General features: G+C 43.8%; 1 protein-coding gene across 6 annotated transcripts in view; it reads left to right on the top strand.

Annotated features, from left to right (window-relative positions):
* Positions 1 to 23,768, top strand: part of DPP6 (dipeptidyl peptidase like 6) — an 807,813-nt gene that overhangs the window by 278,442 nt on the left and 505,603 nt on the right. For 3 of the 6 annotated variants that reach the window (XM_073334585.2, XM_073334584.2, XM_073334586.1), the window contains exon 2: positions 23,484 to 23,570. The exons of the other annotated variants lie outside the window; for them this stretch is intronic. In XM_073334585.2, coding sequence (XP_073190686.1) covers positions 23,541 to 23,570 — 30 coding nt within the window. In that variant the 5' untranslated portion in view covers positions 23,484 to 23,540. The remainder of the gene's footprint in view (positions 1 to 23,483; positions 23,571 to 23,768) is intronic. 6 annotated transcript variants of the gene reach the window in all.

Here is a 23,768-nt window from a genome sequence, read left to right as displayed (position 1 = left end):
CTCACAAAGTCTCACATATCTAGTGTGCAGCACAATCATTCTAGTGTGCTCTAGTGATGGGGCTCTGGTCTGGGTGTCAGGAGACATGGGATCTGTTTGCAGCCCTGCTACTGATCTCCTGTGTGATTTTGAGCAGGGCCACTTCTCTCTGACTCTGGTTCCCCTCCACTCTTTGTGTGGCTTGTCTGCCTAGAGTGAGACTGTAACTTACCCAATGGGGGTAAGGCGCCCTCTTACTCTTCTGTACTGACTACCCATGTTGCAGGTAGAAGTACAGTGAGGAGATCAGCTTCCAGGCATAGGTGAGTGGGGAACGGTAGAGCCTCTATTCCAACCAATTGCCCAGTACCCTGACCAGCCTCCCAGAGGCAGTGAAAGAGGAGAAACAATCTACATCAGCTAAAGGGTCATCATAAGTTACTTCACCCTCCACCCTTCCCAGAGCTCTAGGGGACCCAGGAAACAGATTGTGACTCTGAGATGTGTCACAGGGTGGGATAGCCCTTTAAAAGAACTAGGTTTAGCCTCACCTGTGACTCACTAGCTGCCTCCCAGGTGATGTGTTTGAGGCCAGGGATTAGGTGGTATCTCTGCAGGTCTTCAGATAAAAGACCAACAAGCAGCTCAGCTAGCGTATGTCTACACTGCAATTAGATATCCTCGTCTGGCCTGTGCCAGTTAACTCAGGCTTCTGGGGCTTGGGCTAAGGGGCTATTTAATTGTGGTTTAGAAGTTCGGGCTCCAGCCTGAGCCCAAATGTCTATACTGCAATTAAACAGCCCCTTAGCCTGAGCTCCGTGAGTCTGAGTCACTGGTATGGGCTAGCCACAGGTTGTTAATTGCAGTGTAGACATATCCCTAGAAATCTGCAGGAGACCCTGGGTCATGGGAAAACAGGACCAGGGTTTATCTGTTTAATATTGGACTGCTTTGGTTTTGAGGAATAAACCCATCCCTGAAGAAAGGGACTGAATTTCTGCTCCGTTTGGCAGGTTTATTTGATGCACCGGCTGGTGAGTTGAGCACCACCTCACAAAACACACTCTGGTTCTTGGTCTACTCCACCTCATACTGTAAGCTCTTTGGGACAGGTATGCAGTCTCACTATGACTTTGTAGCAGAATAGGGACCTCAAGATAACCAGCCCCCCACGGCTTAGCAACAGGTTAATGGTAGACTGCTATTGAGAGGTCTTGATACTACCATGTATACTACTCTAGTTTATACTTAAAATAAATCAACTAAGCAGGGTTGTGTTGCAGTGTCCTAGATCCCTCTGTATGTGTGTGTCTGTGTGTGTGTGTGTTCTTGCTAACTCACAAATGAGTCCTCCAGCCATTTGTGATAACTAGAGAAATTCTGTATGAGTAGAATGGAGGATGAATGATAAAATACATCAGGTGAGATCATTGCCCTCTTGAAGTCAATGGCAACATTCCCATTGACTTCAGTGGAGCAAGGATTTGATCCTTACTGTAGAGGGAAAAAAGATGCAGCTGTTCTAAAGAGGTGACAAAGTGATGACAAACCACTACACAGGTTTGGGACTACAAGTTGTCATCAAAGAAAAAACACCATTGCAAAATGCTCCTTCTGCCAGACGTATTGCTTACACAGAATAGTTTTGAATACTTGATTAAAAACTATTTTATCTGATCAGTAATGCAACAGTAAGGAAGTCAGTTTTGTTCTTAATCTTCAATTGATTATAGCTATAGGAATTAATATTGCCAAAGTTTGGAGAAAATAAGGATTTTAGGACATTTTAAGGAAGAAACTAATTTACATCTATGGAAGTGCCCTCTTTGCACATTCCTGTTTGCATTAAAACAAATGCATAATGCAACATGAAATGAGGTCTGTCTACGGTGTAAATTCTGATTGCAATTGAAATAAATTCCATGTAATAGACTGTATGCTGTTCTGAAAAGTTAAATATGAGCTTGATAATGTGAAAATAAATTTGGTCTTTTTATTCTCTCTCTAGCAAACTTTAACAAATAAAATGTAATGTCCCTGAAGGACAAATGATTTAGAAAACTGAAAGCAAAAAACCTCTATGGATTAGGGTCATGCACTCAATCATTTCTTCAAAACTTAACCATAGGTATGAGAAACACTCGTAGCTCTTTATATATCAAATCCTGGGTCTTGACTCCATACTGTTGTCACAATTTGTTATTGGGATATAAATCACTAAACAGAAATCTCCATAAAGCCTCATTATAAAAAAGACTTCTTCTGGTACCATTGATTGATTTGCTGATGTACTGCTTGCTCATCATTGATCTGATCAAGTCATCCTTTCAGCTTGCTAAATATATTCCACATGCGTCAAGTAAAATTTTTAATGTTTTCAAAGCAAATAAGCTGAGAGTCAGACACACATTCATTTTCCAGTATCCAAACCTAGCTCTGGCCTAACTAGTCAGTGCATTATAGTACTCGTCCAAAATTAGGGCCCCGATACAGGAAATTACTTAAGAACATCCTTAACTTTAAGAATGTGCTTGTGTCCCATTGAAGTCAATGGGAATTAAGCATATGCTTAGTGCTTTCCTAAATCTATATTTAGGTGACTAAGAGTGGAAAGTCTAAAATTGCCTAAGTGACTTCGGAGCATAAATCCCAAAATGCTCCTTTTGAACATCCCACCCTGAGGTGCCTAAATATGGATTTAAGAGTCTAGCTTCAGGCTCCTATTTTTCAAACATTTGGACCGATGTGCTCAATGTTAGATTTAATCTAGAAACAATTTCCTTTACAGAAATCAGTTTTGTGCTTTAGGAAATATTTAGACATCTATACTGCTGGGCTTGTTGCGCGGCAACTCCGTCCACAGAAGTCAGATACAGGTTGACGTGCCAGTAGCATGCCTATGATATCCAGCTCTTTACACAATGTATGGTGAACAGCTTTCTCAGTGTGGTCTGGAAATGAGCGCCTGGATAAACAGCAGTTGACTAAAGATCAGCCCAGGCAAAACATATGAAATCATAGACACCGACTCCGTGGGTGCTCCAGGGCTGGAGCATGCACGGAAAACAATTAGTGGGTGCTTAGCACACATAGGCAGCCAGCTACTCCCTTCCTCCCCCAGTGCCTCCCATCTGCCGGTGGCCCCGCCGATCAACTCCTTCCCCTCTCTCCCAGTGCTTCCTGCCTACAGCAGTCAGCTGTTCCATGGTGTACAGGAGGCGCTGGGGGGGGGAGGGGAGGAGCAGGGATGGGGTGCACTCAGAGGAGGGGGTGGAACTGGGCAGGAAGAGGTGGAGTAGGGGTGGAGAGGGGGTGGGATGAGGCAGGGCAGGGGTGGGGGCTTGGGAGAAGGGGTGGGGGTGGGGCCTGGGGTGGAGGCTTGGGAGAAGGGGGCGGCACCTGTGCATAAAATGCTGATTGAAAGAAAGAAATGTTTTGAGGAACATGCCTCCTCTACAACATGCTTCACTATGTAGGAGGCACATACTCCAATAGGATCCTTTAGGGCTGCTCAGCGGGTTCCCAAGATGGCAAAAAAGCCCATGTCTGCTTCATCTACACATGGCCAGAAGAATGTAGCCTAGTGAATTGGACGCTGACTGGGCACAATGATGTACACGTTCATGATAGAGTCGCAGCGGTTAAGGCCAGAAGGGATCATTAAATCATGTAGTAGTCTGACCTGTATATCACAGCCCACCTGCACCACCCAGCACCCACACACAAAACCTAACAATGGAAATTAAACCAAAGAAAATGAGACTTACTGGAGACTAGACTATGATGTACCCCAGGCAGCAAATAAGAGGGGCCCAGGTGCACCCAGTGCCCAAGACCTCTGCAGTGGCTGGGAATGATTAAGTGAGATACACCCAGATAATCCTGGCGAGTAAACCACACCCACCGAGGAAGATGAAAAACCACCAAGGTCACAGCCAGGGTCCCCTGCGGGAAAACTCTTTCCAGTACTCACACATTGCAATCAGTTATACCCCAAACGGAGCAAGAACTAGCCAGGCACCTGAGAGAGAATACTTGGTGCTACATCAGAGCCCTGGCCGATCCTGTGTCCCATCTCTAGCTGTGGCAATCCCACAGATGCTTCAGAGGAAGGAGATTAAAAAAGCCCTCCCAGAATACATTGGGGAAGGAATACCTTTCTGACCCTCTGCAGGTAGTTGGCTGAAACCCTGAAGCATGAGCTTTTGGAATATGATATAAACCAGAAGTGAGCCCCAGGGTTGTTGAGCCCTGCCCCACATCATCACAAGCAACCCTGTTATATAATCACACTCATAAATTGGTCCATTTCTCTCTCTCAAAACTAATTACGTGCTTTTGTCTCCACAACTCTTGCTGGGAGGCTGTTCCAGAACCTCACCCCTGGGATGGTTAGAAACCTTCTTCTAATTTCCAGCCTGAATTTGTTGATGGCCAGTTTATATCCATTTGTTCTTGTGCCAGCATTGTCTGTTAGCCTCAATAGCTCTTCACCCTCCCTGCTATGGACCCCCCTAATGTATTAATAGAGAGCCATCATATCCCCTCTCACCCTTCTTTTTGCAAGCTTAAACAAGCCAAGCTCTTCCCTTCACTTCTGGGGCTGTCCATAAATTATATAACTCGCTATGGGGTGGGTGTGTCCTTAATTTTGTGTGTTTGTTTCCACATTACAAAGGTGGGGAGTCTTGAAAAATTACCAAAAAAATGTGTTCTGTAATGTATGGATATCACCTCTCATAAGATACCCCCCCCCCCAGCTCCCTGATCATGCTACTAGCCTTTCTCTGAACCTGTTCCAGTTTACATTTGTTTTCTGGTCACCCACGTTCAAGAAATTGTGCACAGTATTCCAGATGAGGTCGTACCAGTGCCTAGTACAATGGTATTAATACTTCCCTATCTCCATTGGTAGTACCTCACCTGATACATACTAGGAAACATTCAGCATTTTCTGTCAACATCTTTTGACCAAACACACAAAAGCAAAACTATTAGGACTGCTAAAGCTTTGAGTTGCATTATGTAACCATTATGTACTTACCAATATTTTGATTCTTTTAACGCATATCTAGTATCATGAAAAAGCTCCACATTGTAAAGGTTGAATAGTGGCCTCATGGTTAAGGCATAGGACTGGGACTCAGGTGATCTGGGTTGAATTCTCAGCTCTGCCACAAACTTTATGCGTCACTTCATCTCTCTTGTCAAATGGGGTAATAATACTTCCTTTATCCCTCTCTTTGTCTGATTTGTCAATTTAAATTGTCAGCTTCTCCTTTCAGGGACAGTCCCTAACTCTATGTTTGTATATCAAGCAGTGGTCAAACAGCAGAAATAACTGCAGCATTAGTATAAACAGTTTGCCTGCTTTTCTGTGGTTTGGATTTACTGTATGTTATAAATAGCCATAGAAGTAGCTGCCACACATAGTGTACTATGTACTCAATGTGATCATCAATGATTTTTTGTCTGATAGCTTAACTACTTGAAACACTCCCTATAAAAGAACACCGCCGCTAATGAAATCAACAAACCAATGCAATGGGCTCCATTTCAGGCTAGTTAGCCTTCTGAAAAGCTTCTAAAACACTCACTCACTCACTGTATACTTATTGTGGGAAGCACCTGGTAGAAAAGGTGGATTATGTCCTCCGCTCCATGCACTCATCACCAGTTCAGTTAACTTCCTGTTTGAACTGATCGCTTAAGATATGGGGATATGCAAGTTTAAACCAAGTACTGAAGCTGGTGACTCAGTATTTCCGCTACTTCGTCTTAAAACTAAAATGTAAGGAGAATTTGAAGTCAAAGGAAGCAAAACTGCAACCCCGCAGGTCGAGTATCTGACTTATCAGATTTCTTTCAACAGCACAATTAGAACATTTGAAGAACAAAAATAAATAATATACCCTAGGGGCAAACACTGAATACCTGCTTTCATCCTGGGCTGAAAGATCATTTGTAGTACAGTATGTTTTCTTCCCTGCGTTCCAGAGGAACTTGGGCTGTCCTTGGACAGCTGTGCAGAAAAAGGCCGGATCTCTCCTGCTACATACCTGTGCTCCTAATGGGTGCTCCTAGAGCACTGGGCTTTTCAGAATTTGTGGCTGCTTTACCATGGCCTACCTCTCTTCTCATGCAGCATGACATCTACAACATTGCAAGAGACAACTATGCAGGGTCGCAACTCAAGCAAACAAGAAGTGATTTTTCTACTGTAATATACTTGCTTTAGGTTGGATTTCTGTCAGACTTGCATTTCTCTGAAACTGTTCATCTGTCTCTTAAATTAAAGCTCCATTAGGTAGCACACAGCTTTTTCAGATTAATATTGCTAGTATTAATTCTTTTGTTTATTACAAACATTGCCACTACACATCATTCACATATGAATCTATCCTTAAATATACCCCGTATTCTAGATACCCAATTTAACATGATTATAATGTATCATTATAATTAGTCAATACATTTTCTACTTCTAATAAATACAAGCTTTGGGGAGTTTAAAGAAAAACAACAACCCAAAATATTTATATTAAATATATATGAAAGCATTCAACCATATCCAATAGAGTATCAGGTTTACCATTGACAATACAGGGATGAAATCTCTAGCATTTGGGAATTTTAATAGATTTTACTCTGGTTCTAATAGTGCACCCATCACCAGGGCATCTGAGCGCCTTCTGGAAGTGCAGTAAGTGACATGACTATTATCTGCTATATGTGATTCTTTCCTTTTTTCTCTCTTTTGCTAGGGGGAAACTTGGGTGTTGAGTTCTCAAATATTGTTATTTTCTTTAACGTGTGGTATGTTCTGTGGTTTGATTACTGAAGAGACAGTCAAAGAAATGTGCGCTGGTGGAATTTGTGGTTCATCTCAGATGCTGTCAGAAGCTAGTTTCACAGTGTTGGTCTAGCCCCCTGAGAATGCTCAGTCTCCTGTACAAGGAAACTTTACGCTTGCAGTAGATATAGTCCCATTGTGCCTGAGGAGTGGAGTTGTTGATTGAGGTCTGTGACAGGGCGACATCCTGCTCCTGTCTTCTGCTCTGTCTATACAGACTTGGAGACCTTCAGTTGTTAGATAGCCCAGTACAGTTTATTCATGTTTTGCTCTTTTCACCACCTGACTGATCTATACACCATAATTATTTATCTCCTCAGTTCTCTGCCAAGAAGAGGAGAGAGAAGAGATCTCTCTACCCAGAGATCCTTTCTGGTCCTGGTTCTGGTTCTGCTAGCCTGCCTCTCTTTCCCTATGCATTTCCCTCCCATGCCTTCTTATACCTCCTGTGTTAATGGGCCAATTTGCTTGTTAGTCCTCCTCCAGTCCTTTCTAATCCGTAATTACATCCTGTCCAGTTCACCCTGGGGGGGAATTAATTGATGTTTCAGTGACCAGAGTGCTGGCTCAGCTGTTGGTTCCCAGCACTCTGTCACCTACCCTTCTATTTCCCTCTGTGCGTTTACATCCTTTAGGAAGATCCCTAGAAGTAACAAAACTAAGAAGACAAAATGGTGTGTGTCTTTCTGGGTCACCTAGCCCCCAGCAGTCAGTGTATGAGGCCTCTGCGTCAAGTTGCCATACAAAGGAAAGGTTGCGCAGAGGACAAAATGGGACGGAAGGCGGGTAAGCAGCTCTTCACTTGGGCAATGAGTTTCCCATCTCCTGTGAACCACAACTCCTAATTCTACCCCTCTCCCTCTTTTCCCACCCTCACCCTGTCAGCGGGGCCGGGTTGGTCACAGCACTTACTGCAATTCTAGGGCCCAGGTGTGTCCAGGAGGCAAAAGAAAACAGCTGAGTCTTGGGCTGGGTTTGAGTTGCGACAGTTTCCATTTCTATGTTCACTCCTATTGAGGGGGGGTCTCTTGCCCTCAGTTATCAGAGGTGGTAAGTGAGCCCCCACTCTCTGAAACCTGGTGGAGAACGGGCTGTCCTGAGTGGCAGAGATTCCCCCATGATTGCTGTTTGAGAAGGGAAATCTTCAACCTTACAGGTTCCTATCAACCCTTTGAGCATGAATGGAGCTATCAGCCAAGGGGAAACATTTCAATCTATACACCCCCCTCCCCTTTGCATTTTCTTCTGTGGCTAGCTGAGATCAGATCTCATCCCCCAGATGTTTTTCTTATGAGCCTGACAGTCTTACGTTGCAACAGTGGGGAAGCGTGGAATCTGGGTCTCCCTATGGGTAAGCAGGGTACTTAGGCAACGGCAGTATTTCTGGCGTAGGGGGCCTACTAACTTAGTTACCTTCCTGATGGTTGGTTCCATGTCACGATGGTTCTATTTAGAGTATTCAAAAATATCACTTACCAAAATGCTAGTCCTTTCAGCTTATTTAAATGCAGACATTTTCAAAGCAGCGAGAATGTGTGCAATGTATGTAGGAGTCATTAAAACTCTAGTTAGGCAGAACATCACCAGTTATCTATCTCCCTGCCCACAATGCAGAGGGCGACTAGCCTCTGAATTGCCTTCTCCAAAAAATGCCGCCATTTCGTGTTAAAATGCTTTGTTTTTTGGGCCCAGGTTTGATCACAATTCTGTGTGAATACATAATAACTCCTTTGACTTCAGTCAAGTCAATTCATGATTCACACTGGGACTACTGTCTGTTATTTGCATTGCAGTAGCACATAGGAGCCCCACTCTTGGATCAGGACCCTGTTATGCTAGGCACTGTATAAACACAGAACAAAATGACAGCCCAGGCCCTTTGTTGACTTTTACCCTACCTTCAAGTTGGAAATAAATACTGTCAAGCCAGAGCCACTTGTTAACTTCCCCTGGTAACCTCTTGTTTTCAAATATGTTGCTTTCGCTGAGATTTGCATTTCTTTTTTCTATAATGACCCCGTAGAGCTTTTTAAAATCTTTCAGACTCTAAATGGTATAGTCCAACTCGATCCAATCCATCCTCATTATTGATACCCCCTAAAAGCTATATCAATCTGGCAATTGTCTGTAGAATTACTCCTTGTCTACAAGTGCACTGGCATTTTGTATGGAAGTAGAAACATTTAATATATAATTCACTGGAGGAAATGACTATCTGCTGCAGAGTAGTTATGAGAATTACAGCCCGATGTAAATAAAGTGCAGACACAGTATTAGGAGAATTGTTAGCTATTACTGGGCAAAAAATAAAATAAAATAAAATCCCAAAACAAAGCGCCTATTCTTGTCTGCAGAGTGAGCAAGAGCTTGCTCCAGGAGACAACAACATTTAAGGAACCAGCTTGTAAATCTCTCATCATGCTTATTGCATACCCTTTGCTGGGGAGAAGACCAAGAGCTCTCATTCTCTCTTGCTCTCTCGCTCTCTCTTCTGCCTTTTCTTTCTAGGAAATTTTTTGCCAGAAATTTTGAAAAAAAAATGTTTTATAAAATTTCCCCCCATTTCCCTCCCCCGTTTTTGACACCCCACCAAATGGTTTTGGTCTGTTTGTTTTTCCTGGTTTTCTGTCCATTTTCCTCCCTTTTACAGTTGGGGGGAAAAGGAGGAAAGTGAGGAAAAAGGGGCGGGGAATGAAAAAAATTAACCCACTTATATTTTTGCAGTTTGTTTTGTCAATGAAAAACTTGGTAAGAAATGAAAATTTTCCACAAAAAGTGTGTTTGGGGAAAAAAAAGGTAATTTTCCATTGAAAAATGTTTTCAATAGAAAATGTTTCAACCAGCTCTATTATTGATCCTCCTTTTGTGTTTTTCCTCATACCTCCTCTTTCTTCTCCTTCCACCGGTTCATCTGTCCTTTTATATCCAGTCTAATTTTTCTCCTTTCTTCTATAATCTGTGTCCTAATCCTCTTCCTTCCTTTATTATTTTCTATGTGCCAAATGATAGAGCTCTGTATAGTTTGAAAGCTTGTCTCGCTCACCAACAAAAGTTGGTCCAATAAAAGATATTACCTCACACACCTTTTCTTTCCAAATTGTACTGAGCATTTTCCAGATAAAGATCAAGCCAATTTTCTGTTTTAAATGTAGATTGCAACCTCTTTCAGATAGGGTCATCAAATGTGTTTTTACAGCACCCAATGTAATGCTCTATTTGGAGGCTCTAGGTGACACTATAATGCAAATAAATTATAAGACAAGGTCCCTACCTAGAAGTCTTTTTCTTGTCCATTTCTTTTTTTTTTTGTGCTTTCTGCCCCATCTCTTTCCTTCCATTGTTACTGCCCATCTCTCTCTCTTGATGCTCAGTCCTTGTCTTGGGTTTTGTACCCTCTATCATTCTGCTCTTGTTCTCTGCCTGCCCTGTTTCATCCTACCCAGCCAGGTTCCTTCCCTACTTTCCCCTTACTTCTACCTTTCCAATCTCCACCTCTCCCCTTCTCCAAATCAGAGATTTCTGCCACCCCAGCTGATTTATCACTTGGCAGTGGTGGGGAATGCGTTGCACCTATTTGCAGTGATTAACTTATCAGCACTTATTTACAGCGATGATCCAGCACGATAATGCAGTGCAAATCTAAATTACATCAGGTTAGATATTATGCAATCAACTACATTAAAATTTACTGCAGAATTCAGGAAAGTCACTGGTTCAGCACCTCATCCCAACTGGCAGTTATTTTGCCAGCCTATCAACACTTTATAACAAACAGATGCAGATAGTTCTTCGAGTACACATCCCTATGGGTGCAACACTGTCGGATATGTACATGCCCATGCACTTTTGACCAGAGACTTGTAAAAGCAGTATCCACGTCCCCACACCTGCACAGAGCAGCACCACATGCTTCCATACAAGGGCATATGAGGAGTTGCGGGACCTGCCGTCACTCAGTGCCTTCTCAGCTGCCTGTGGATCCAGATGAAGCACTTTTGGCATCTGCTGTTCTCAGCATCCTGCCTTTTCTCACTTACAGTGAACCATACATTTTTTTAATTTCTTAAGTTTTTATTTCATTAGCTGTTATTTTTTTCTCATTTTCAGCGCATTTGTGCTTTGACATGGAGGGTCCTCGCCCCCCATCATCTGGGCTTCTTATTTACTGCTTTGGCACTTCTCTGGGTTATGTCGAAAACCCTAGAGTTCCAGCCCTGCCACAGGTCTTTTCCCCAAAGCTAAGGGCACTCTAGCTGTTTATGGTATTTCTGAGACACCCACGTCCCATCACAGTGTATGTCTGCACGGGGTTTCAAAGCAGGCCTTGAAAGGACAGAGAGGCTAGGTTGAAGCTCCTCTCAATGGAATGCTCCCTTTTCCAGGAGGATCCACTTCCCTTCTCCCCGCTACATTGGCCTCAACATCTCAGGCTGCTCTGGCAATTGCCGGACCCCCAGCAGCAGTTCCAGAGATGAAGATGTTGAACAAAAAGAAGCATCTTTCTCCTTCCAGGGAGTCTAAGAAAAGGGTGGGTCACCCCATAAATCTGGCTCCCGGGAGACCTCGTGTCCCACAAAGGGCACCGCTGAGGCTCTGGCTGAAACCCGTACTGAGGCATTTGTATTGCCTAAGAAGCCTCAGTCTGGGAAGTCTTCTGCTAGGCAACACAGGGAAGCACCCACCTCAGTACCATCTGACACTGCTTGGCACCAAACGGTCCTTAGCCACTGCAGTTGTTATGTGGTAAGCATCTTGGCTCCAGTCTCCTAGACTGCTAAGGGAAGTACAGAGGTACAGGGCCCAAGCTCTTCAGTGCTGACCTGGACCTCTCCCTCCACTCCCTTAAAGATTCAAGGGCAACATTAGACTGTCACTGTACCATACAGCATTGCCTTCAATGGGGAGGAATCATAAGTCAGGACACTTAACCTATTTAGGAAAAAGTCCTATCGTTATTTAAACTTCTTGCTTCTAGTGACTATATTTTGGCTTTGGATCATTCTGAGGTATTTACTTTTTGGCTTATGCTCTTCTCATGCGAACTGAGCTTTCTGTGTATAGAAGAGATGCAGACTACTAATATTTAACATACCCTAGAGAAGTTAATTAAAAACCCACATAGCTGAAACATAAGTCTATATGAGATACAACCCAAAGTGTTTAATATACTACATACTGCCAGAAAATGTACTTCTTCAGCAGGAACTATTCTCAATGATGCTAGACAGGCATTTAATTAAACTGAATGGAAATAATAGATTTATGTAACATTCTGGTTAGAGTTCTTCTATCTGCTGTATTTTACTAAGTATAAAATTATGTGAGGAGTCCAAAGCTATTGAACAAATGTTGTGAATCTCCAGAATTTGGGATAATTTCCATAACTTACTTTTTCTGTATTCCTAAGTACTGTTCCAAAAACCAGGGCTATATTCTGATATCCTCACTCATGTTGAGTAATGCCTTCCACTGGGCACATTCCCAGTGAAATCAATGGGGCTGTTTGTGGAGTAAGGTCCTATTCTGTTTGGGCGAGGGTGTCAGAATCTGCCCCTAATTATTTTAGGGGATGACATGATGTCACCTGACATGTGCAGAGAGATTAAAACTGTAATTACATTCCAAGGCCCACAGTTTTCTGAAAGTGGTAGTTTTTGGAGCAATATCAAGAAAGGGCAACAGTCTCTGCACTGTCAGAGGAGTCAGAGGTAGAACATTTTTAGTGAGCTCCTGCTAATGCCTGAGATTGCAGTATCCTCTGTATTCCCAATGTGACAGTATAATGCAAAATGCCTTAGTGCTCTCCACCATTTAGCAGGCGCCTGATACTGCCTCCTTTACCTCCTCGAGTATTAACTTACCTTGCAAGTAGTCCTACTTGGGCAATAAGGTATTATTCAAGGGGAGATAAGTCACAGATGGCATCTTTGGACTGTAGAAGTTGTCAATGACCCCCTATAGGTTGAGTAGCTTTTACTCTTTCCTCCAATAGTAGCTATGAAGGAGTAAGTCAGTTTCTCAATTCCTCCATTTTGTTGCTTTTAATTGACCAAACATATCCTTGTGTGTGTCCTTCCTTTGTTAAATACAGTGGCTAACATTTTCAAAAATTATCTCTGATTTTGCGTCCCAACTTGACACACCCAGGGTCAGGTTTTCAGAAGTCATGAAACCAGTGGGCGCTTCCGGTGCCCAACACCCCTGAAAATGCCACCCAAGGTATTGGAGAGGCAGAAACAGAGGCACCCAAAATCAGAAGCCCACTTTTTAAAAAACTTGTTTACTGCTGAATTAAACTACATTGTGTTTTGGGGAGCTTTGTAAAAGGACTGTATGTACTATTGAAAGAGATACGCTGGAGTACACAGTGATTTATTTCAGTCACATAGTGTAGAAACTGGCGTGGTGACATTTCTTGGGTAACTCTCCAAACAAAGGAAAACAATTGAGTGCAGAAATATCACTTCAGCCAGAAAAAGTATATTTTATCTACAAACCTTTCAAGAATAGCCCTGGCTGACATTGACAATGTCCAAAGAAACCAATCATAACAAGAAGATAAAGCTTGCAATCACCCCTTGTATGTAGGTTGATATTCTTCTTGGCTACCCCGATTTGTCTTTTACTAGATAAACATTCAACAGCCTTGTGTTCTGTGGACTTTCTTAGCTCCTTGGGGTCTACTGCGTCACCTGACTCCTCCAGATGCAGAGCTGCATTTCTAAAACCCCAAATCTTTCAGAAAGCCCAGCTCTTTTTCCAAATCTACACATGCCACAAAGAAAGTCTTGAAGCAAATTTTATTACTTAGAATCATAGAACCATAGAATATCAGGGTTGGAAGGGACCTCAGGAGGTCATCTAGTCCAACCCTCTGCTCAAAAGCAGGACCCATCCCCAATTAAATCATCCCAGCCAGGGCTTTGTCAAGCCTGACCTTAAAAACTTATAAGGAAGGAGATTCCACCACCTCCCTAGGCAACGCATTCCAGTGTTTCACCACCCTCCTAGTGAAAAAGTTTTTCCTAATATCCAACCTAAACCTCCCCCACTGCAACTTGAGACCATTACTCCTTGTCCTGTCCTCTTCCACCACTGAGAATAGTCTAGAACCATCCTCTCTGGAACCACCTCTCAGGTAGTTGAAAGCAGCTATCAAATCCCCCCTCATTCTTCTCATCCGCAGACTAAACAATCCCAGTTCTCTCAGCCTCTCTTCATAAGTCATGTGTTCCAGACCCCTAATCATTTTTGTTGCCCTTCGCTGGACTCTTTCCAATTTATCCACATCCTTCTTGTAGTGTGGGGCCCAAAACTGGACACAGTACTCCAGATGAGGCCTCACCAATGTCGAATAGAGGGGGACGATCACGTCCCTCGATCTGCTCGCTATGCCCCTACTTATACATCCCAAAATGCCATCGGCCTTCTTGGCAACAAGGGCACACTGCTGGCTCATATCCAGCTTCTCGTCCACTGTCACCCCTAGGTCCTTTTCCGCAGAACTGCTGCCTAGCCATTCGGTCCCTAGTCTGTAGCTGTGCATTGGGTTCTTCCGTCCTAAGTGCAGGACCCTGCACTTATCCTTATTGAACCTCATCAGATTTCTTTTGACCCAATCCTCCAATTTGTCTAGGTCCCTGTGTATCCTATCCCTGCCCTCCAGCGTATCTACCACTCCTCCCAGTTTAGTATCATCCGCAAATTTGCTGAGAGTGCAATCCACACCATCCTCCAGATCATTTATGAAGATATTGAACAAAACAAAAACTTATAGAATTGCTTTTGCTTTGTAGGATTGAGCCAGAATTCTAACTCAACACACACAATACTGCTAAAATACACCTATACACCTTTCTTTCTTTTGAGCCTAAGACTATTTTCAAGTGACCTCTATGGGTGTGGGCTTGTACTCCTTGCCAAATTAGGTTTAAATTCCGAGGCAAGGGTTCTCTCTCGGTTTCTATAGCATGTTAATGCAGCAACTCCAGAAACATTCAAAAAGAGACTTTTTCTTGATTTAAATATGCAAAGGAAGACTACAATGAATGCAGGATTTTGATATTAAATAGCATCTATTTTCCCTTACCTTTTCAATTTTCAGTGTAGCACAGATTTTTGCATTTGCAATTCAGGAATTCCTTCCTGAATTTGGCAGGGTGGAAGCTGGAGATTTTGGTAAGAGACAGCTGGGGCTTTGGGCAACAAAACGGCTTGGGAGGCATCTTGGGATTGTAGGATAAATACATTTGTTGGATTTTTTTGCTAAAGTGATCAGCAGTGAAATAGTTAACAAAGTTGACATTTCCAACGTTATCTAAGTTTCAGGGTTAACAACCGATTGAGACGAATGGAGCAGTTCAAACCCCAGAGCTATTGTTTCAAAACTATCTATCTACAGATTGATAGATAGTTTTGAAACACCATCTCTGGGGTTTGAACTGCTTCATCTGTGAATTGAGTGAATGCAGCAAGGTCTATCTATAGATAGATAGACCTTGCTGCATTTACCAATTCACAGGTTTAAGGATTTCTCTGCAACCATTCAGGCTAAAAATTATGTTTCTAAATAATAATAATACCTAGCACTTAGATTGAGGTCTACTAATGAAAACCACTAAATACTTTACAAAGGAAGGTATCATTATCCCCATTTTACACATGGGGAACTTAAGGCATAGGGAGGCGAAGTGACTTGCACACGGTCATGCAGTAGGCTAGTGGCAGAGCCAGGAATAGGCTCCAGGTCTCCTGAGTCCCAGTGATATTTTGTTTTAATTTGCATGAAAGAATGCGATAGTAGCCTAGAAACTGTGCCAGTCACATTTCTGCCCATAGAGACATGATACGAAAAAAATGTTCCCAGCCAGGGTGGTAGATTGTTACACTTCACTGTGGCTAACAGGTGCAAGAGAGGGAATGAGCCATCCATGTTTTAAGTAATGTTTAGTTTTGTAATAGTGGGTTGTTTAGATTGTTAAAAATCTCAGACCTCTCTAGCTATAAAAATGCCAATGGATTATTTAAAGTTATCAAAGCCATAGAGGGACTTATAGCTTTTGGATCACTTACGATCATTGCTCTCATCTCTGCTCTTCCATGCTAACCCCATTTATTTTTTTCTTTTTCCTTTTAAGGTTGAGTTGACATTGGGCAGTGCCGCTGCATGACAATCCCATACCATTGCTGCTGTCTTCCGACATGGTTATCATACCTAGGCTGCTGCTAACAAAACAGCTGCACTGTTAATCTTGCATGGTATTTGGAGAATTACGGTACCCCGCAGCCCCTTCGTAAAATTACAGCTATTTACTAACGAACTGCCTTCTGCAAGTGACAGCACTGTATGATTAAAACTTACACAGCCTCTCTGGTGGTATTAATCAGAGTGATGAGTGATTGAGAAAACCAACGGACTAATGCAAGGTGCTGTTCAATGCACATTTAATTTAATCAAGTAAAAGTAGGCAAGAGAGAGCCCCTTTCTCTCTCACACATTTTGTGGGAGCTCTAAAATAAAATTTCATTCTCCCGCCTCACGCCAAACTCTTCCATTCTCTCCTTTTCGTTGTCACATAAGAAGTTTTTAAAGAATCATTTAGGATTGTATTCTGTGTTGTGGAAATTGAGGAGATTTCAGTGGGAGGAGAAATGGACCCTACATTTATAGCAATTGCCAGAAATGGTGTGGGGAAGAATCACACTCGAAATCAAGAGGCAAGGTGGGTAATGGTAGGACACTGGAATAGGACTCTAGAGACCTGGGTTCTATCACTGACCTTGGGCTAGTCACTTGACTTCTCTGGACCTCCGTTTCTCTCCCATTCTTTGTCTATCTTGTCTGTTTTGAGTCTAAGTTCTTCAGGGCATGGACAAATCTTATACATTTGTACAGCACCTAGCACAATGGGTTCCAATCTGAGTTAGGGACTCTAGGTGCTACCATAATATAAATAGTGATTATTATTCTTTAGCAATTTATCTAGGGTTGCCAGGTGTCCAGTTTTCGATCAGAACATCTGGTCGAAAACGGAACCTGGCAGCATCTAGTCAGCACAGCTGATGGGATGCTAAAAGTCTGGTTGGTTGCAGTAACTCGCCTCTGCCGCTGCGGGGGTGGGGGTTGGAAGAACAGCTGGAGCCACATGGAGGAGTTGCTCTCTGCTCAGCTGTTGACACCTAACAGGGAGCAGCGGCTGGCTTCTGGACTGGGCTCCAAGAGATGGGTGCTGCTCCCCGGGCGAGGGGATCCTGTTCATCCCCCCTTCTGCCCCACCATGCCCTGATTATCCCAGTCCTGGCCCCTCACTATGGGGACCAAATCCGACCCCTCCCCACTCCTTGCTCTGGGGACTGACCCCTGCTGTGCCCCAATTGCCCCAGCCCTGGCGCCTTGCTACGGGGACCGAGTCTGACCCTTCTCCAGCCTCTTGCTCCAGGGACCAATCCGCGCTGTGCCCTGATTGCTCCAGCCCTGGCCCCTCGCTACGTGGACCAAGTCTGACCCCTCCCTGCCCTAGCCCCTCAGTACGAGGACCGAACCCTCCCCACCCCAGCCCCTCAGTATGGGGACTGACTGCTCCCCAGCCCATTGCTTTGGGGACCAACCCCTCCCTGTCCTAGCCCCTTGCTCCAGGAACTGGCCCCTGTCGTGCCCCAGCTGGGCAGGTGGACAGGCTCCACGTCAGCTCCTGCCAGTCCGGCACTGAAGGCAGCAGGTCAGTCCTGGAAGGTGGGGGATTGAGCAATGGGGGGTGAGAGCGAGCAATGGAGGAAGGGGGAGAGGAGTGGATGGGGGGCAGGGCCTCAGGGGAAGAGGTGGGGCGAGGCAAGGGTATTCAGTTTTCAGCTTTTAGAAAGTTGGCAACCCTAAAATTATTCCTTTTTATTTCTAGTAGGTTTGTTCCTTCCAATATCACTAGGTTGCCAAAAGCATATATTAAAGTACAGGGAACAGGAGGTGTGAGTCTCCTCTCGAACATCTGAAGGATACGGCAACCATTCGACTCTCTGAATTCTGTATTGTTCTTGAGACTTTTTTTAGACATGGTTGACTCAGGTGAAAACAAAACAGCATGCCCCGAACTCAATTCAGTAGCAGTAGATTTCAGTACGATGCTCAATGGGCTGCTGAGTTTCCCCTCCCATATTGCTTCGGGATCAATCCTGTGAGGTGATGAGCATGGACTTCAATGAGAGATAAGGGTCTCAGGAGACACTGGGCACCTTGAAGGATTGGCCCTTTAGTGAAACTGTGGATCTAGTAATCTCATGGCCAAACTGAAGTGAAGTATCGTTACGAAAATCAATGAGGTTGTATTCATGATTAACCATTACTGACACAGTTTTGTTTTTCTTCTCAGCTGGCTCATTGTTGTGTTTCTTAGGGTTGTTTTCCGTTACATAAGTGTTCCCTCAGCCTCTGAGTTTTGAGGTCAGCCTAGGGCCATGCTGTTTCTAGCCATCCTCCTGATGCAGGCAGGAAGAGGTTACGCAGGGTAACTTTGCCATGCTCCTTTCTCTGTAATCTATTGAAGGTGGATTCTGGCAAAATGTGGTCGATACGTAAACATTATTTCAAAGTTGTTTTTTTCCTTTGAGTGGCACAGCTGGATTTCTATAACCTCTGAAGCTTTGAATACAGGTGGTGACAATAAGCAGCTATTTGTCACACTAGAATGCCGTGCTTATGTAAACTGCCTTTTGAATGACTACAATTCTCATGGATTCTAGAAATGTACTTCTGGGTACAGAAACTATTTTCATCTGTTGCTGTTTAAATACTGAACTCCTGACTTTGGCAAAATAGCCATTGTTTTCAATGGGGGTTTTGTCTGAGTAGAGGGTTGAGGCATGGCTCTAGTATAGGTGTGTGTGGACTGGAGAGAAATCCACTTTGTTTACCAAGACAATATTACTATCCTAGGCCCCAGTCCTGCAAACACTGAAACCTTGCAATCAATGGGACGGTTCATCTGAACCACATTATCCATATGTATGTTTGCAGGATCAACTTGTGTCACTGTTATAAAGTATGCTAGAACTCAGATTTGACTTTCACAATAGGCTGATGATAAAGTAAGTATCATTAATTCTTAATAAAATGGACCAACCTTTGCTTCTTTACTCTGGCCGTACAAAATGGGAGCTAACATTCAATGCAGGTTATTCTTAGCACCTGGAATAGGAACCCTTCGCTTACAGTTTGGAGTGCTGTCTCTTGGCAGAGAGAGATGATGATGAAGTCTAAGGTTTTGTCTACACGGGAATTTTGTCGGCAAAACTTGTTGTTCAGGGGTGTTAAAAACCACTCCTCCCCCTCCCCCCAGATGACAAAAGTTTTACCGACGAACAGCGCTGATGCGAACAGCGCTTCGTCAGCGGGAGAGCTCTCTCCTGCCAACAAACAGCAGCTACTCTGTGCGCCTTTTAGCAGCACGGCTGTAGCAGCACAGCTGTGTCGCTAAAAGGTGCATAGCGTAGACAAAGCCTGAGTGTAAAAGAGAACAGACGGGTGTTTAGCTAAGGGTTTTGAATTCACAAGATCACTGTGCAGAGTCTTCCTTATTCAAAGTATAACATGATGTGTTAGGTGTTGGGGCAGGGGTGGTCAAACTTTTTGGCCTGAGGGCCACATCGGGGTTCCGAAACTATGGCGAGCCAGGTAGGGAAGGCTGTGCATCCCCAAACAGCCTGGCCCCTGCCCCCGTCCTCCCTCTCCCATTTCCTGCCCCCTGACTGCCTCCCTCAGAACTCCCGAGCCATCCAACCCCCCTTGCTCCTTCGCCCCTGACCGCCCCTTCCTGGGACCCCATCCTCTATCCAACCTCCCCTGCTCCCTGGCCCCTGACTGCCCCAACCCCTGTCCACACCCCCGCCCCCTGAGAGGCCCCCTGGGACTCCCACGCCTATCCAACCACCCCTGCTCCCTGTTCCCTGACTGCCCCCCGGGATCCCCTGTCCCTTATTTAGCCCCCCCCCCTTTACCATGCCTCTCAGAGCACCAGGACTGGCAGCCGCACCACCCGGCCGGAGCCAGCCATGCTGTCGAGAGCACCGGGGCAGGCCAGCAGCTCTCACAGCCACGCTGCCCGGCAGGAGCTTGCAGCCCTGCCACCCAGAGTGCTGAGGCTGCAGGGGAGGAGGGACAGCAGGGGAGGGGCTGGGGGCTAGCCTTCCCAGCCGGGAGCTCAAGGACCAGGCAGGAGGGTCCCAGTGGGCCAGATGTGGCCTGTGGGCTGCAATTTATCCACCTCTGTGGGGGGGGGGGGGGAGAAAATAAAGCCGCCACAAAAGTTAAGCTTCTAAGTAAACTGCTGAAAATTGGAATGAATAAAAGCAGAATGTTCTGTTCTTGTATGTTGTGGATCCGAAAGAGGAGAGACCTGAAGCAGCGTTGTTTGCAAATGTAGCAGAAGTGGCACATCCTCTTCAGTCTGATAAGAGAGAGCCAGTGAGAAATTAGAAATAGGCATGAATAGTATGAAATACCTTGTGCTTCCAGGAAAATGTTACCCATAAGAAATGTACATTTCCCAGGAAGAAGGTCACACAGATCAGCATGTGACAGACTAGAAACTGGCTTTGAAATGGGTGGAATACGGAGATCACTGAGGCTTATTAATAAATAACAAAATCATGCTGTGTTTCCAACAATTAAAAAATAAACAGTTCCAACTTATCCTCTGCACAATAATTTTCAGGAGCCAAATTTAGGCTTTGATGGAGCAACTCTAAATGGGCTGAATAAACAAGGCACGACAAAGTGATCGATTCCTTCAGCTGACTGGTTAAAGGGTTTTACGTCCCAAGGTCCCCTGACTTGGAAATCCTGTCGTGGTGTCTGTTGCATATCATTGCAGTATAAAATTAGCCTTAGCCACATACGAAATATAATACATGGCAACAAGCACTATGCCACCATGACTTTTTTTTTAAATGTAGTTGTGCATCCAAAAATTATTTTTTAAGGTGCACGTTAGTAGAGGTGGGCAAGTTTTACTTTACTGTGTGCTATGGGTGTCGAAAGCACACTTGTGTTCATAGATTTTTAAAGTTAAAAAAAAAAAAAAAAGAAGTATTTGGTCGTCTAATCCAGGGGATGGCAACCTTTCAAAGAAGAGGAGCCATTTTTTTGGTTTTGTCTTTGACCAAAATATTTCGAGAGCCGCATCACATGCAAAGCTACTTGTAGAGTTAGAATTTACCAACTAATAATTGAACATATTAAAGTTATTACTCTCACTAATACTTTTAATGTGACTTCTGCTGTTTGAATTTGAATATAAACAGGAGGGGGCTGTGAGCTGGGGCAGGTGATTGGGTTGCAGGAGGGGTTGTGGGGTCTGGAAGGGAGTTTGGGGGCAGGACGGGGTTCTGACCTGGAGCATGAGGGTGGAGTGCGGGAGGGGGTGCGAGCTGCAGGCTCTGGCTGGGAGGCGCTTCCCATAGGTGGCTCCCAGCCGGCAGCGCAGCAGGGCTCAGCAGGCTGCATGCCTGCCCTGGCCCCACGCCACTCCCAGAAGAGGCTGCTGACATGTCTCTGCGTGCCCCTGGCGGGGGGGTGGAGGGAGGCGGCTCCATCTTCACAGCTCCCACTGGCCCATTGGTAGTGGAATCTAACTATTGGAATAAAACACCAAGGGAAGTGTTAATCACCCTCAGTGTTAAAAATAAGTGTTTTAAATGACTGTGTATCCTAATACACTATGCAATGAACAGGCTTTGGCAGGTACTGTGGGAGCATGGAAGAAGAACAGATACTCAAGGTCAATGTTCCCTCTAATTTTTGACAGGCCGTGTGCGCAATATATTTCTTCTGTGCACATTTTGGTGCGTGCAGTGTTTCGCCGTATGCGCAGGGTTTAGGATCTGTGTGTGTGCGCAAATGCACACAGCTTAGAGGAAACAGTGCTCAAGGTGTGTAGAGCTGGTTTGACAGCAATACTTTTGTCCCAAAGGAAAGTCTCATATTTTTAAATTTGTCTAAATCCCAAATTGGGACAACATTTCAAAATTTTTCACAGAATAGAAAGGTCAGAATCATTTTGGTTCAGAAATGTCAAGAAATTCTGCATCCAACTGTAAAGAAACATTTCAACATTCCCAAATCATAGAGTTTCATTCCAGGTTGTTCAATGGAATCAACACAGTTAATTTTGGTTTGGTTCGCCATTAATCTGTGTCTCTTTGAGCCTCCTGCAGTGCCTCATGGAAGATATAGTTCTGAAATCTCATGCCCCCATTCTCCTTTGGCTGGACTACATTTCCCCTGGTGCACACTCAACACGTGACTCATACAACATACTCCATTGTCAGTTTAACCAGAGAGACAACTATGGTGCATCATAGGAAATGCTGTCCATCCAAGGAGACAGAGAAGAATAGGGGAATGAGACACTTAAACTTTACAACTGCCACGAAGCTTTAATGTCAAAGTGATCCAAATGTAATATTTTGATTTGGTTTGACAAATCAAGATGTTTCATTTCAGTTTTCCTGATGGAAAATGGAAACATTTTTGCAAAATAGTGATTTTGGAGAAACTGTGTTTGTCACTAAAACAAAACAAATAAACAAACCAAAACATTTCAGTGGAAAATTCCCAACCAGTGCTAGTGTTCAGCCTGTATGAATCAGAGTATCACCATCTGCCATGCCATTAGAGAAGTGCAACAACATGTATTTCCCTGATGTTACTGTTTGATACTTACAAGACAGACAACATGGTAACATATTGTATTTGGGAATTCATGGGAACATGTTGTGAAACTTCAATAGCTTTGCAGAACTGAGGTGGAGAGGAAGATGTTTTCAGTCTGAAAATAAAGAACAATCCTAAAACAGGTACTGTAGCTCTTGAAATAAAAAAAAAATAGACAAAGCACTGTAAAAGAAAGATTCCAGTCCTGCAAGACATTGAGCATCTCCTGCAAGGCATTGAACATCCTCAGTTTCTACTGAAATCAATGGGAACAGAGGGCACTTAACACCCAAAGAAACAAAAATGATTCTGGTGTAGTGGTAAAAGTTACTGTTTAGAAGTGTCACCATTTTATTCATATCTAATCGAGATGGTCAAAAAAGTGGGGTTTATTGTTGGAACATTTTGATTTTTTCCAGAAGGAATTCAAATACTGAAAACTTGGGCCAAAACCCAAAGTTTTTTGATTTGGAAATACTGCCACGGGGACTCTTTGGAATGGTCATTCAGGTGCTTCATGCCCCCATTCTCTTCTGTGAGCCAGGCTTCCTGGTCAGACTACATCTTCCATGGTGCACCACAGTCTCTCCTCTTGAAGATGCAAGGCAGTGCATCATGGGAGATCCTGTCCATTGTGCCTCATGGGAGATGTAGCCCCGCCCCTAGAGTAGAACGGGACATGAGGCAATTGAACTGTAGCTCCCATGGGGCACCACAGTGGCATTTCCAAATCTAAACTTTCTGGGTTTTGACTGAAATATTTTGGTATTTAGAATTTCATTTTTTCCAATGAAAAATCAAAATTGTTTGCAGAAGAGACACTTTTTGTGAAAAAAATTATTCAATCCAGTTAATTCAATCAATTAATCCAATTTTCTGTCAAAAAAAGTTTCATTGGGGAATGTTCAACTAGCCTTAGTAACTACTATTTGTATCTCTCATCTGCAGACTTTACTGACAAGAAAAAGTCTACACTACCCTTAAAGCTGCAGAGCCAATATAGCTATGGACGATGATGCTGCATTATATTATAACGTATGTAGAACACACAAAATTGTTGTCTGCATTTCTAGTTTGTTATTTTACTGATGGCAGAATTTTTATTACTGGCAGTGATTTCAGAGGCAGGTAGAGCATAGCCTGATTTGCAGATCTCAGACTGAGTTTGCAATGATGAGAAAAATCTTATTTTGACATGTAAGCTAAAGAAGTTTGATATGGAACTCGTTGAAG

Source organism: Lepidochelys kempii, chromosome 2 (genome assembly GCF_965140285.1).
Source record: "Lepidochelys kempii isolate rLepKem1 chromosome 2, rLepKem1.hap1, whole genome shotgun sequence".
NCBI lineage: Eukaryota > Metazoa > Chordata > Testudines > Cheloniidae > Lepidochelys > Lepidochelys kempii.
The sequence above is the reverse complement of the archived record's forward strand: the minus strand, read 5'-3'. Positions and strand labels throughout refer to the sequence as shown.